Here is a 16,042-nt window from a genome sequence, read left to right on the forward strand (position 1 = left end):
TCGAGACCTTCCTTAGAGGGATTCGGTGGTCGGGCTTCCCTGGTCTCCGAGGGGGTGAGTGGCATCGGACCCTTGTCCGGCCCCACTCTTCCCCTTGGGGCCTCGGCCTTGGTGAACTCGGCTCCGACATCTGCCTCGGAGCCTTCCCTTTCGGTGGGTCCTGGAGTTCCTGGCTCTTCGGAACGGGTTCTCTCGGACCTCCCTGGGAGGGGAGCCTTCGAGGTGATGAAGAGTGTGCTGGCCACTGGGCTCAGCCAGCAGTCTGTTCCCTTAGCTCCTCCCTCTATGGTGCCTGTCGACATCTCTGCCACTTCTCTTGCTCCCGGACCCAGAGATCCTCCGCCTCAGGTTTCCCCACTGGGAAAACCCCCCTCTTCCGAGGATTCTCCTGATTTGTCAGGAGATCCTCCACGGAAGAGGACCTGTAAGAGGAAACACGTAGACTCCCCCTAGTCTATCACTTCAGATACTGACTTAAATGAGTCAGAGGGATCCCCAAGATCCCCCTCTGAGGATGTCTCCTTCTCAGACATCCTAGAACTCCTTAGACAGAGGGGAAACTGGCCCACCAATAATCCCTCTGAGGATGAGTCAGTATACCTGGAGGCGTTTGGATCTCGGCCCTCCACCTCCTGGGTGTCTCCGCCTTTCGACCCCCTTATGCAGGTTATTGCTCGAAAGGCGTGGGCTGCTCCTGACTCTGTAGAGCCAGTCCCTAGGAGGCCTTCTAAATTTATTACTGCCCCGTCGGACAAGCAACTCCTCACAAAAGGTGTCCCCGCTGATGCCATGGTGGTGGCGGCTGCCACTAAGAAGGAACTTGCAGATCCTTCTGTACCTGTCCATCCTCTTAATAAGGACTCTAGGACCATGGATAGATATGGTAAGCGGATGTTCTCTTCAGCGACCTTTGCTATGCGTTCGCTGAACTACCTATGTCACTTCACCAGACTCCAGAGGGATATCCTTAAGGAGCTAGGTGAAGTAGTACAGGATCCTACAGCTGCAGGGGCTCAAGAAAAAATTGCTTCGCAGCTAGGAACCCTTAATTCTATTGCTAACTCCTCCATGTGACTGATATCATATGCTGCTGATGGAGCGAGTAGGGCCGCAGGTGCAGGTGTGGCTCTTAGACGCCAAGCCTGGATGCGGCTCTGTAATTTTGCAGATCCCTTTAAGGCGTCCTTCACAAACTCTCCCTTTGATGGGTCAGCTTTGTTTGGCCCTCAAGTGAAGGAAACGTTGACCAGATGTGAGCAGGACGGCAAAACTCTTTCTGCCGTAGGAGTCCGTTTTTCCACCCCTTCTAGACCTTACCCCAAAGGGCAGAAGGGTGGCAAAATGTGGTTCCGCAAATCCCAAGGAGTCACGCCGGATTCACGTGGTCAGTTTACCCCTAGAGGCAGAGGGGGTAACAACAACAGATGCAGCTCTAGAGGCAGAGGGGGTCCACAAAACCAGGGAAGCAGAGAGTCTCTCTCTGACAAGCCCTTTCAGCATCCCTGAGATGTTGCCCGACTGTCCGTCCTTGGAGGCAGTCGGGGGAAGACTGTCGCTGTACCCAGAAGCCTGGCGTTCCCTCACTCAAGACAGATGGGTACAGTCGATCATATCCGAGGGTTACAAAATTCCTTTCGAGGAAAGTCCTTTCTATCACTCAAATTCCCTTCCAGATGTACCACCCGGTCTAAGGGAAATTGCAGAGTTAGAAGTCTTAAAGCTACTGCAAAAAAGAGCCATTCAGCCAGTTACAACAGATCATTCAGAGCCTGGAATCTACTCAAGGTTCTTTTTGGTCCCCAAAAAGACGGGAGACCTGGAGACCAATATTGGATCTCAGCAGACTCAACAAGTCTGTGAGGAAGACAAGATTCCGAATGGTCACTCTTCAGTCAATTCTGCCCTTCTTACAGAAGGACAACTGGATGTGCTCAATAGATCTTCAGGATGCACTATCACATAAAAATTCACAGACGCTCCAGGAGATTTCTCCGCTTTTGGCTGGGGTCCAGTCATTTCCAGTTCAGAGCCCTGCCCTTTGGTCTCACTACAGCCCCCAGAGTGTTCACCAAATGTATGGCAGTGGTCACGGCTCACCTGAGACGTCAAGGATTCCAGGTGTTTCCGTATCTCGACGACTGGCTCCTTTCAGCCACCACCAGGCATCAGCTTGTTCAAGCCAGGGATTACACAATAGATCTTTGTTCTCAATTGGGCATCTCGATCAACTCCGAAAAATCATCCTTATTGCCCTGCCAGTCTATTACTTTCATAGGCGCAAACTTTAAACACTGTTCGGATGTCAGCTACCCTTACAGATCAAAGAATTTCAGACATTCAAAGTCACGTCAGGATCATTCTAGCCAACAAGAAGGTACAGGCCAGAATGGTTCTAAAGGTGTTAGGCCTCATGGCTGCGGCCATCACTCTTCTTCCCCTGGCTCGCTTCTACATGCGCCTTCTTCAATGGATGTTGTTCACTCAGTGGCCTTACCAACAACTTCCAATGCGTCACCAAGTTCTGGTGACACAGATTTGCAAGAATCATCTTGCTTGGTGGATCACTTCTCCCCAGATTCACCAAGGCAGACACTTTGTACCCCCATCCCCCGTAGCCACGGTCACCACAAATGCCTCCCTGATCGGGTGGGGGGGGTCATTATCAGGGCAGGATGGTTCATGGGACGTGGCAACCTTTCGAATACCACCTGCACATAAATGTCCTAGAGATGAGAGCAGTGCTTTTAACGTTGCAAGCCCTCAACGACTTTCTTCCCGTAGGGACAATTGCAGTCCATACAGACAACATGTCTGTAGTTTGGTACATCAACAAACAGGGCGGAACCAAGTCCTACCCCTTGTGTCGAGAAGCGCTCAGACTTTGGCAATGGACGATCTCCTCTCATCGGTTTCTGGTAGCAACGCACATCCCTGGGAAAACCAACATTTTAGCGGACAGATTGAGCAGAGCTATTCTCATGCCTCACGAGTGGTCTCTCAAGCAATCTATAGTGGAAGAGATTTTTCTGGAATGGGGTCGCCCATGTTGCGATCTTTTTGCTACTCCCCAAAACAGCAAATGCCCAGACTTCTTTTCTCTCTTCCCACTGCCAGGCCATCCCCCCAGAGACGCTCTGACCCAGGATTGGCCCCAGGGACTTCTTTATGCCTTTCCTCCTTTTCCTCTCATCCCTCAAGTTATCCAGAAAGCAACCGTTTTGAGAGCCAAATTGATTCTCATTGCTCCTTATTGGCCTCGACAAATTTGGTTTCCGTTCCTCCATCGTCACCTTTTGGTGCAGCCGTGGCATCTGGACCCAGTGCCAGATCTTCTGATTCACCAATCCGGTCAGCTGCACCGGTCTATCCCTTCTCTCAACCTCACAGCATGGTTGCTCCACTTCCTTCCTTAGCCAGGCTTCCTATGATCTCTAACCCTGTTAGAGACATCCTAGTAGCTTCCTTAAAATCCTCTACCAGGAGGATTTATACAAGCAAATGGAAACGTTTCTCTTATTGGGCTAAAGCCAAGAATATTGATCCCTTCACTGCTCCAGTTCAAGCAGTTTTGGATTTCTTAGCGGAGATTTTTCATGCGGGCTCCTCTTCTTCCACAGTTAGAGTTCAGTTGGCTGCTATCTCGAACTTTCATGTCTGATTCGCAGATCACAACATTATGTCCCACAGGCTTTGTAGAGCCTTCTTGAAAGGAATTTTCCTCCTGAAGCCAACAGTCAGGAGTCCTCCTCCTCAATGGGACCTAAATTTAGTGCTGACATCCTTGATTCTTCCCCCCTTCGAGCCAGCTGTTTCTTGTTCCCTGAAATTTCTTTCATGGAAAACTTTATTCCTGGTAGCTATTACATCGGCTAGGAGGGTGTCTGAACTTCATGCTCTTTCTGTTTGCCCCCCCTATTTGGTCTTCTACAAAGAGAGTATCGTTGAGAACTAATCCGACCTTTTTGCCTAAGGTCGCCTCAAAGACCAATTTGAATCAAGCCATTGATCTCCCTGTATTTTTTCCAAACTATTCAAACAGATCGGAACAAAAACTACATTATCTTGATGTCCACCGCCAACTCAGATATTATTTGGACAGAACAAAACAATTCAGGAAATCCGATCAACTCTTTGTTTCCTATGCTGATAATAAGAAAGGCCTTCCTGTCTCAAAAGTGACCTTATCTAGATGGCTTTCTTCTGTCATCTCTGAAATTTATCGGCTCGGGAAAACAGCTGTGCTCAAAACCTAAAGCACATTCAACCAGAAGCTTAGCTACTTCTACAGCCTTTCAAGCTAGACTTCCTTTAGACACTATTTGTGCAGCGGCCACTTTCCCATTACAAATTGGATTTGGCCTCCAGGGACAGAGCCAGTTTTGGCTCTACAGTCCTCAAGAGTCTGTTCCATTGAGCCACCCAGGATAGAGGTGCTAGGGACGCGGTCCCATCAAGCAAGAATGAAGGCGAGATTGATAACTTAACATTGAGAAGTTATGTACCTACCATAACGTTCCATGTTAGTTGTCTTCTCTCGCCTTCTTTCTTGCGACCCTCCCTCCTTCCCCCAGGCCTGGACAGACCTTTCTCTACAAAGAATGATAGTTCTGAAGACCATACAGAGCTGGTCCTTCTACCATCCTGCAGGTTTTTTTCTCTTCTTCTTTCTTCCTTTGGGAAGTTTTTATGCTAGGTGCTATGGCCCTTTTGTCATCAAACGAGATCTGGGTACTTACCGCCTTGCATCATGGGATATGGGGCTGCCTCGAGCTGGTAAAAGTGACTCTCGAGCTTAGCAAGTGCCGAGTCGGAGCCGAGGATCGGCTCCGAACCCATCAAGCAAGAAAGAAGGCGAGAGAAGACAACTAACATGGAACGTTATGGTAGGTACATAACTTCTCATTTTAGTACATGCATGTTTTTTGGCATAATTTTTTCCAGCCTTCTTATTTGGGGGCACCTGACATCTGGGGCAAGAAAAACTAAAGAAAATGGTGTTGGTTGCATCTTTTATATACCCCTTTCGCACTGATGTCAGGGAATAGGCGACAGCAACCGACGCCGGGCCTAGACTTTGGAACTCGGGATGACTGCGGGTAGCCTGCCAGCAGGGATAACCCAAGTGTAATGACTGCAACAGTGAATACACTCGCACATCTACATTTATGGTAGGTACACAGCTGTACTTTACCTACTTCAGATAAAGAAGTTATGTACTCACCATAACGTTCCATCTGAGTAGGTAACTTCATTTGTCAGCAGCCGACCCTCCCTCCTTCCCCCTAACCTGGTTCTTTGATTACCTGAACCCTAGGATGGTTTCTCAGGTCATTTGTTAATCCTTAGGTTTGGATTCTTCAGCTTGTTGTTTTGTTGTTGTGAGGTTATATAGATGGGCAAATGCGATCTGAGGATTGGAAGGAGGTAGGGTATTATGGGTAAGGGGGAGGAGCTTGGAGCTCGGATCTCTAGCTTGGAAAGCTGCCGGGTCGGATTCGATACCCACAGGTTGCTGACAAATGAAGTTACCTACTCAGATGGAATGTTATGGTGAGTACATAACTTCTTTTTTTGTCTTATCACTTGGTCTGAGAGAAGGTCACCCGTGGTTAGCATTGTCGCCTCGCAGCAAAATTCTTCAGTTAGATTCTCTGCCGGAGTGCCTTCTGTGTGGAGTCTGCATGTCCTCCCTGCGGTTGAGTGAGTTTTAAAGACATGCAGGTAGGTATGTATGTTTGTGTGCCTATTGTGAATGTTTGGTGCCGGGCTGTCAACTTGACACTGTAAAAACTCCACTGCCAGTCAGTCTACAGACTGGTGATCCACTGTGGTGACCCCTAACCGGGAAAAGCCAAAAGACATTGTTTTGCTTTACTTGGTCTGAGAGGATTCTTCATGGGTCAGGAATCGCAGACAATCCACCCCAGCCCTTCTGCCACTCTCAACTGCTGGCAGTCCCTTCAAGCTGAGCAGATATTTTTGTGTTACTTGTTTAATAGTGCAGATGTCAGCTGTTCATTTTTCTTTCAGGTATCTGCTTGCTGTTGGCATAGTGAGAACTGATGGATCATGTTGATACATGCATGTCTTGTTGGCACTTTAATATCAGTGTATTTGTATGGGTATTCTGACAGTATCGAACATCAAGTTTTACATATGAAAGTGAAGTATTGTGATTGGAGAAAATGTACCCAGTCAGTCATCCTAAGAATTTTTCTGTTGGATCCGCTGTTAATGTATCTGCAGTTTTGGTGAGTATATAAAGTTGAATTTTATCTGCCTGATCTTTAAGCTAGTCCCAAGCCTTAGTGTCAAATCCTGTGGAGTCATGCCCTTAAGAATATTGAACAAAGTTTATGGAATCTTTTGAAGTCTGTACCATATCCCTCGTATTGTTTTCGGCAAAGTGAGAAAAATGTTACTTCATTTCATACTTTTAATGTATTGCACTTGTAGGTACTGACAAACTTAGGACCTCTCTTCTAGTTGGTCTCCTTAGTAGTTCTCCCATTGTCTGATAATTTGCCCTTTGCACAGTGAATTGCATGCTAATTGCCAACATTGATTGATGTATATTAATGCAGCACGTGTCTGTGTAATTTACCTTTTGTGTATAATCTAATTTACAGCCAGCTGTTCATGTGCAAGGCCAGGAACCGTTGACAGCTTCCATGCTGGCTGCTGCCCCTCCACAGGAGCAAAAGCAAATGTTGGGTACGTATTGGGTGCAAAACTGAAATGTACATTTATTTACTAGAATGTTCTGTTCATGGTGGATCTAGCAGCAAAGTTGAGTTGTATCTGGTTTGCAGGGTGTCAGCATTTTGTCTTACAAACACTGATAGACGATGACGATGAGCTGTTCCTTGCATGCTTTCCAGTTTGTATATAATCACAACAGAAGTGGAGTTAGACATCCTGCACCTTTGTTGCAGTTTTTGATACAATGGGAATTTTTCTACTAAACTATCCTTTGAATAGATCATTGTGTAAGATTGGGTTGGAAGTGTTTCCTTGCCCTGATTGTTGTAGTCTTGAAAATAATATATTTATAGATGTGGGGTGTGCAAAAGGGACTTTTGCCCTCTCCTTCAGATGTACTGTTTTTTTGAACATTTGTTGTAGCCAACAGTGTGACGGTCTTTTTTTTTATTTATTTATTTGTTTAGATTGCTACCATTTCCCTAAACTGTTTAGTTGCAGATTTATTGAACCTTTAGGGAAAATTGGTATATTTTGATTTTCTCTAAATGCTTACCTGTTGTGTTTATATTCTTTTCTTCCATCATACTTCTAGAAATTGACAGGCCTTTCTGTTCTAGGTTTCTCTTTTTATATTTTTGACAAACTGGTTAAATAAAATAGTTTGTAGGATTTATTGCACTGTTTATTTTCTGATTCATTATAATAGCCCCCTTGGGATATAGACACAAGGGAAGAAAAGCTCTTGCAAATGATAACTTCTTTCCTAGCTCAATTATGAGAGCTGGTTTACATATGTGTAGAGTAAAAAAACGTACATAATTCATCTACCAAGAGAGAGCCAGCATATTAATAAGGTAAAAGGAGAGCAGTGATGAAAAAGTGATCAGTAAATTCCTTGTACTCTCAATTAGTATTGCCTGTTCAGACTTCAGATGTTGCGTTTGAGCTGGCTCATTTATTGAAATTTGAGTACTTGAGGTTCAGCTGAAGGATCACTGGCACAGTAGTGGTGCTTGGCCATGGAAATATAGGTGGATGTGAGTGCTTGCTGACTTTGGTCTTAACTGTTAATCCATATTTCTGGTTTGATATATGGTTAGAGGAACACTGACATTCCTCTGTTTAATTTTTTCCTCCCACAAGATGCAATTGCTTTAATACCATCCCTCCACTTATGCTGGGAGGCAGGATAGTTCCCTTCAAAGAGAACAGACATATGTCCTACTCATAGCTGCTGTATAAGTTTGCCTCTGGTGAACTCTCATATGTCCAGCTGTTATACAAAAGTTAAATGCTACAGTTAGGGTGCGCATGACATCCCACTCTCTCGGATGTCGGTCGTAAGCAGATGTCTGGTATAAAGCAGACGTCAGCACGCACCTATTTAGAACTCTGCCGCCTGTGTGACTGCCAGCTCTGGTCGTCGCATTGCCAGGGACTCCTGGGTTCCTGTCTTTAATAAAGCAGGGATACTTCATGACCTGGGAGACCAGACCCACTTCCAAAGGCATCCATCCCCCACCCAAAGACCAAATCCCACTTTTCCCTCCCATCCTGCAGGAACTTCTTGCTCAAGGAACCATTCAAGAAGTCCTGTTCTCTGCAAGAGGAAAGGGATTTTAGTCAAGAATTTTCCTGGTTCCCAGGAAGGAAGGTCCCTGGAGGCCAATCCTGGACCTGTCCCACCTCAACATCTTCCTCAGAGTCCCCTCCTTCAGGATGCTGTCTCACAGCCCTTCTTCCTGTCATTCTGGCTCAGGAATTCCTAGTGTCCTTGAACATAAAGGATGCCTACTTGCACATCCCTATCCATCCACTTTTCAGAAAGTACTTCCACTTCTCACTGGATTCTACACACTTTCAGTTCTGTGCTTTACCCTTTGGTCTCTCTACGGCCCCAAGAGTATTTACAAAATATCTGGCTGCAGTCATGGCGAGTGACAGTATGAAGGGAATACAGCTTTTTCCCTATCTAGACAATATCCTTATCCAGGCTACATCAAGTTCAGTGGCCTTGCAACACCTGCATTTCACCATCTCCCTCCTTACAGGTCTGGGATTCACCATAAATCACAAAAAATCATCCCTGGCACCCTCGGGATCAGGTGTTTCTAGGATGTCGGACTCTGACCAGGGAAATGATGGTTTGCCTGCCACCAGAAAACATTGACCCTCACATCTTTCTTTCAGGGGATCCCTGTTCTCAAAACCATCTCAGCCAGGGAATTCCTCAGAATCTTAGGGAATTCCTCAGAATCTTAGGATTCGTGGCCTCTGCTATCCACATGGTCCCCCTGGCAAAGCTACACATGAGGAAGTTCCAGTGATATCTGAGAAGCTTCTGGAAACAACACCTACATCCTCTAGATTTCATGATTCCCATGCTTCCTTGCCTTTTCAAGGAATTGAAGTGGTTGATCTCCCAAATTCAGTCAAACATGGGCCTGCCCCTCCAGCCCACACCCCCAAACCAAGACCTTTTCACAAATGCTTCAGACAGGCGGGGGGCAACCCTAAGAAACTAGAAAGTAAGGAACGCATGAACCCCCACTCAACAAAAAGATCACATCAGTATCAAGGAAATGAGAGCCTTGATACTAGCTTTGGATATTTTCAAGGGTCAACTTCTCCCAGGCACCCTTAGGTGGTACACAGACAATACCACTGTGCTGTGCTACATTAACAAATGGGGGGGGCAAGGTCCTACCTCCTGTGCAGACTAGGACTGCAGACCAGGGAAATAGCACTGGAGAAAACAAATCCTTCTCCAAGCCGTGTATATCCCCTCTGCAGACAGTGTGATGGCAGATTTCTTAAGCAGGACATGACCCTGTCTCATGAATGGAAGCTGTAACAGGGAAGTGTTTCTGGACCAGTTCCATCAATGGGGTATTCCGAATGTGGATCTCTTCACCTCCCCCATGAACAGACAGCTCCCGACCTTCTGCTCCAGGGCACCTCACCCAGAGGCTTGGAAGGTGAATGCTCTATCAATCTGTTGGAAGGGAGTGTGCGCATACGCATTCCCCCTTCCCTCTCATTCAGAGTCTCGTCCTGAAAATTCAGAAGGAACATCCTCAAATCTTTCTGGTGATTCCCTACTGGCCAAGGCAGCATTGGTTCCCCATACTATTTCATCTAGTCAAGGACAGTCACCATAAGTTACCTCAGAGAATGGACACACTTACACCCTAAACTGTCGACACTGAATCTCACATTGTGGATGATAGGGCATTGATTCCCTTCAGACACCTTTGTACAGAGGATATGTGATACAGGCTCTGCAGGCCAGAAAACCAACTACTAGAAAATCCTACATGTCAAAGTGGAAGATGTTTTTCGTATGGTGTCTGTAAAACAGCCTACATCCTCTGACGACAGAACCCCCAGTGGTCTTGTCCTACCTGCGTGATCTCATGAAGTCTGGACTATCGTACTCTTCTGTTAAAATCTACTTGTCTCCCATCTCTGCTTGTCTGCCCCTGGTACCACCTTTAGCATCTAGATTGAAGGTCAAACTCCTCCTGAGGGGGTCACTACACCTCAGGACACCAAGGAAGCCCATTCTGCCTCTTAGGGCCTTAACTTTTTCCTAGAAAAAATTGACTCTACCACCATTTGAACTGGCCAAAGACTGCTTCCTCCAGCACTGCACTTAAAAGACAATACTCTTGGTGGCCATAACCTCTCCCAGAAGGGTCTCTGAGCTCCAGGCTCTTATGGCACCCCCCCCCTTCACTGTCTTCCACAAGGACAGGGTATGTTTACATACTTAACCCCATGTTCATGCCCGAAGTGGTAAACGACTTGTTCTTAAATGAGACTATCGATCTGTCAACCTTTTTCCCCTCTCCACAGAACAGAGCAGAGAGGATACTTCATTCCTTAGATGTACACAGCTCAGGTTTTATTTGGCCAAAACAAAATCCTTCTGAAAAGTCTGACAGGATAGTCATCTCCTATCACCCTAAAGCCCTGGATCAACCTGTTTCCAAACAAACTATCCTCTTGAATATCAAAAAACATTTCCTTTTGCTACACTAACCATGGTAAGTCACTCCCAGCCCCAGATGTTCTTCGTGTTTCACTGTTGCAGTCATTACATTTGGGTAATCCTGCTGACAGGTTGCCCTCAGCCGGCCTGAATTCCAAAGTCTTGGGTCCTGCGTCGGCTGCTGTCGCCCCTTCCCTGACGTCAGGTCGTCAGGGTTATAAAAGAAGCAGCCGATGCCATTTTCTTCAGTCTTTTTTGCCATGCGGTGCCCGAAGCAGAAGCGACTCCTGAGATTTTCGTATTTGAGTTTCAGATCCGAAGTCTTCAATAAAGCCAAGTACCCTATTGGGGAAACTTTTTTCTTGCTCCAGACCGATGTCAGAAAAAGTTAATAACTGTATTTCTTGTGGGAAGCAAATACCTGGATTTTCATTCTTACTGTATTCCTTGCCTAGGCCCTGATCACAACGTTTCTGGTTGTTGGTTTTGTGCTAGATTTAACCAACGCACTATTAAGCATCTGTATGATTTTGCTTTAAACTTTTCTGGACGCCAATTTAATTATCTTGAAATGTCGTCGGATAGCCATCCGACTACCAGAGTTTACAAAAAACGCAAAGAAAAGGATAGAGAAAAACAACCGAGGCTCAAAACAAACGACTAAGCTTCTCCTAAGCCAGTCGCCAGTTCTCAGTGAGGCGCTTTCGCCCCTGATACTCGTTACTTTAGAGTCGCAGGCCGTTACCAACACCCACGTGGAGTCGGCCATGCCGCTAGATACTCAAGGTATTGGAGCCTCGGACGCTAATTCCTCAGAATATCCGGAGCTGCTGAGCAGGTACCGGCTTCTGAGGGTGTATTCAGACCTAAATATCTTTACATTAAAACGACTAAAGCACCTTCTAAAGCAAGGAAACTCACTCGAGCCACATGGACAGTCCTCTATGCCAAAAAAGCAGATGCTCAAAATGGCCGAAGACTTGATTACCTTGATTAGGGGCTCCCATCCCCTCCTGATGAGGCCTAGGCAAGACACTGACTATGAATCTTCAGATCAAGTTTCTATTTCTTCTGATTCCTCTTCTGATCAGGAATATTCTCTTCCCCTATGAGGATTCTGATGCCAAAGAATCTGTACCTTCAGCATCTCCTCCTGAGGACTATTCCTTTGGGGAAACCTTGCACCCCATGAGGGAGCATTTCCACTGGGAGAGCCAAGATTTTTCAGAATCTAAAAAGAGGCTCAGGAATTTTCTTTTACTACCTCAGCACAGGCCTCTAGCCATTCCACCTGTGTTAGACATTGTAGATGTGTTTTCGGAGTCTAGTCTGACTCCTTACCCCCAGCTCCTGTTAAGCCTGACAGATATTACAGGGTTCCTGACTCTCTCAAATTTATTTTTAAAAACCCTGCTGCTGACACAGAAACTATATCACAGGGTCCAAAGGGAGTTTAAGGCTTCCACTGCAAAAAACCCAACCCCCTCTGACAGAGATTCAAGGGCACTGGATAGATGGGGAAAAAAGGTTTACACCTCTGCAACTTTGGCTGTAAGGGCCTTAAACTGTCAATTTCGTATGCGTAAGTATCAGCAACATGTCATGGGATTGCTTAAACAGAAAATGTTGTTAAATTCTGAATGTGCAGAAAACCAGGAAATGCAGGATTTATTGTATGCAGCAGAACAAGTTGGAAAACATACTTTGCAATGCGGTTTTGATTCTTTGGTGGCCTCTTGCAGGACCACAGTTAAGGGTTCTGTAATTAGGAGGCATGCTTGATTAAAGGAACAAAATCTGGCTGATCATGTTAAAGTTAAATTACTAGATGCACCTTTACAGCATGATGCTTTGTTTGGTGTTAAGGCAGAAGAGGTGTTAAAGAAAATGGAGGACAAAGCTAAATCTATGCAAACAGTCAAGGATTTCTTACAGATACAGCCTCCCAGATTTAGCAGGAAATGGCCTACAAAGAATTGGTCCTTTCCAGTGTCAGGCCACAAAGAGGCAGATACAGCCGCCCCACAGGCAGATCCCAGCCCCAAGGCTCATACAGGTTTAAACAATGGGGTGCTTCTACCTCCAAAACGGAGGTGGCTCAGTACACTACCAATTCTCTGCACTGCCCTTTGGCTTATCTACTGCGCCCAGGGTCTTAACAAAATGCCTGGCACCAGTAATTGCATTTTGCAGACAAAGAGGAATATAAATTTATCCTTACTTGGACGACTGTCTTATTCAAGCAGAGAACAAGGACATTCTACTACAGCGTCTGTCGTTTGTAAAAAGATTGCCAACATGCCTAGGGTACTCAGTAAACGAAAAGAAATCAAAACTAGTACCCTCTCAAGAGATAATATTCCTGGGTGCAAGCTTAAGTGCAACTGCCCAGATGGCTTATCTCACGCCAGCCAGACAGACAACTGACTACTTATTTCAAAATGTTGGCAACAAAGACCCAGTTATGTGCAAGACAAATTCTGCAGGCTTTGGGATTCATGGCATCCTGCATTCTGCTAATTCCATATGCAAAACTGCATATGAGGAAATGACAATGGTATCTAAAAAGTGTTTGGACTCAACATTGCCACAGCCTGGAAACAATAATTACCCTCATTCCCTGCCTGCAACAGGAGTTTCGATGGTGGGCAAAGGCCTGTCACCACAACAAGGGACAACCATTAACTTTACCCACAGCCAGGCAGACATCAACAACAGATGCATCAGATTATGCCTGGGGACCCATATGGCAGGAAGATGTATTCAGGGCACATGGACCACAAGCCAAATGCTTCTACATATCAGTCAAAAAGAGATGCTAGCTGTTCAGAATGCCCTGACAGCCTTCAAGGATCTACTTCATCCAGGACAACTATTGATAAAGACGGACAATACTACAGTCATGGTACATAAACAAGCAGGGAGGCACACATTCCTACCCCCTCTTCAGACTAGCCATGACTTTGTGGGATACAGCATTGACTTACCAAGTACATCTGCAAGCACAATTCCTGCCAGGAAAGATAAATACTCTGGCAGACGAACTAAGCAGAAACCTAATGGATCCCCACGAGTGAAAATTGGATCCACAAGTCTTCAGCATGATAACAAGGAACTGGGGATGCCCGGACATAGACCTGTTTGCCTCCCCTCACACCTGCCAACTACAGAGATTCTGCACAAGGACTTATCACAAGCAAGCATGGGAAGTGGATGATGTTTATTTCAGCTGGAAAAACCGTACAGTATATGCCTTTCCTCCACTGCCTCTCCTCCCCAAGGTAATTCTAAAGGTCAGACGAGAAGCCAAAAATGATATTGATTGCCCAAGACTGGCCCTGCCAGCACTGGTACCCAATCCTAAAGAAACTTGTCTCAATGCCCAGCCTGGACATTACCTCAAATTCCTCACCTATTGACCCAACAAAACAGTCAGATCCTGCACAGCCAACTCAGGACCTTAAATCTGGCAGCATGGCGGATAATGTAGCCATACAAAACACACCTTTCTCTAAAGCGGTGATGGATGTTATTTTGGAGGCCAGGAGGCCTAGCACCAGAAAAGCCTATGCAGACAAATGGAAGAGATTCTGTGCTTGGAACCAGGCACAAGGAATTGACACGATTGTACCAAATATTCCTCAGATTTTGCAGTACTTAACTGAGATGCTGGACAAAGGCCTATCCTTTTCATCAATAAAGATTCATGCCTTTGCCATTTCAGCTCATTACAATACAGAACAACCTATTTTTTTCTCATCCATTACTAAGGCAGTACCTCAGAGGGGCCAAAAACATAAGACCTCCAAGGAGAGCACCAATACCTGCATGGGACCTCAATTATTTCTTGGAAAAACTCACACTGCCTCCTTTTGAGCCAGCCTCTACAGCTGATATAAAATTCTTATCCTGGAAAACAGCTCTGCTCCTAGCAATAACCTCTGCAAGACGAGTCTCAGAGTTACAGGCACTCATGGCTGTGGAACCTCTTATTTTCCATCCTGACAGGGTTTGTCTGAGGACAAACCCGACATTTATGCCTAAGGTAGTGTCCAGTGTGGCTCTTAATCAAACAATTCATTTGCCTACCTTTTATCCAAACCCACAGAATAAGGGTGAGATACTTCTGCATTCTTTGGACATTCACAGGCAGCTACGCTTCTACTTGCACAGAACCAAAGCTTTCAGAAAGACTGAACAACTTCTAGTGGCATATGCTGCAGGATCACAAGGAAAGGGTATCTCAAAGCAGACTATTTCAAAGTGGATAGGCCACTGCATTCGTTTCTGCTATTCACAGCATGGCAGATCAGTGCCTAAGGACATTAGGCCCCATTCAACCTGAATAGCAGCCACTTCAGCAGCCTTCCTCAGAGGAGTACCAACCAAAGACATCTTAGAGGCTGCAACTTGGAGTTCACTGCAAACTTTTACAAGGCACTATCACTTACCTCTCTACTCTAAATCCAGGGCAGGCTTTGCCACTGCAGTTCTGCAGGGCCTCATAGCCTCTCCTAATCCTATTTAGCCCCAGCCTCCCAACCTTAGCTTTGGGATTCAACCCAAGTTTTAATGACTGCAACAGTGAGCCACGACGAACATAGTGCAGTTGTGTACCTACCATAAATGTAGATGTTCGAGTGTATTCATTGTTGCAGTCCAGGTTACCCACCCACCACCCCCCTTTCCTTTGCTGGGACATATCTGTACTTCTCTATTCTATACAACCTATGTGGTGTATTTGCTTGTAGATGAAGGAAAAGTTTACTTTAGTGCATGCTTATTGGCATAATTTAGCCTACCCTTTAGGAGGCACCTGACATCTGGGGCAAGAAAAACTGAATAAAATGGCGTTGGCTGCATCTTTTATACCCCTGGCGCACTGACGTCAGGGAGGAGGTGACAGCAACCGACACCAGACCAGGACTTTGGAATTCAGGCCGACTGCGGGTAGCCTGCCAGCAGGATAACCCAATTGTAATGACTGCAACAGTGAATACACTCTAACATCTACATTTATGGTAGGTACACAACTGTACTCTTTTAGCCAAAACGACCGAGTTTCTTAGGCCCAGAGTACGCACTATACATAGAAAATAGACGACCAAAGCGCATGCTCAAGCTCCCATGCCACAAAAACAAATACTTAGAATGGCTGAAGACCTTATTACCCTAATTAGGGGAAGCCAGCCTTCCCCTGCTAAGACACAAAGAATTGAGTTTCCTTCTAATTAAACAGACCAGGAGTCCAATGACTCTGACTTTACTGATTATCAGAACATGCCCTTATCAGCCTGAGAATTCAGATGAATCCATTCCCTCTGTCTCCCCTTCAGAGGATTT

The 16,042-nt window shown here is 45.8% G+C and overlaps 1 protein-coding gene across 1 annotated transcript in view; it reads left to right on the forward strand.

The window, feature by feature from the left end:
* The window catches only part of PABPC1 (poly(A) binding protein cytoplasmic 1), a 1,472,855-nt gene that overhangs the window by 1,262,542 nt on the left and 194,271 nt on the right, over nt 1–16,042 (forward strand). The window contains exon 12 of the mRNA XM_044075161.1: nt 6,630–6,714. Within this exon, the coding sequence (XP_043931096.1) occupies nt 6,630–6,714 (85 nt within the window). The remainder of the gene's footprint in view (nt 1–6,629; nt 6,715–16,042) is intronic.

This window comes from Protopterus annectens, chromosome 6.part0 (genome assembly GCF_019279795.1).
Source record: "Protopterus annectens isolate FY-2018-M chromosome 6.part0, PAN1.0, whole genome shotgun sequence".
NCBI classification, from domain to species: Eukaryota; Metazoa; Chordata; order Ceratodontiformes; family Protopteridae; genus Protopterus; species Protopterus annectens.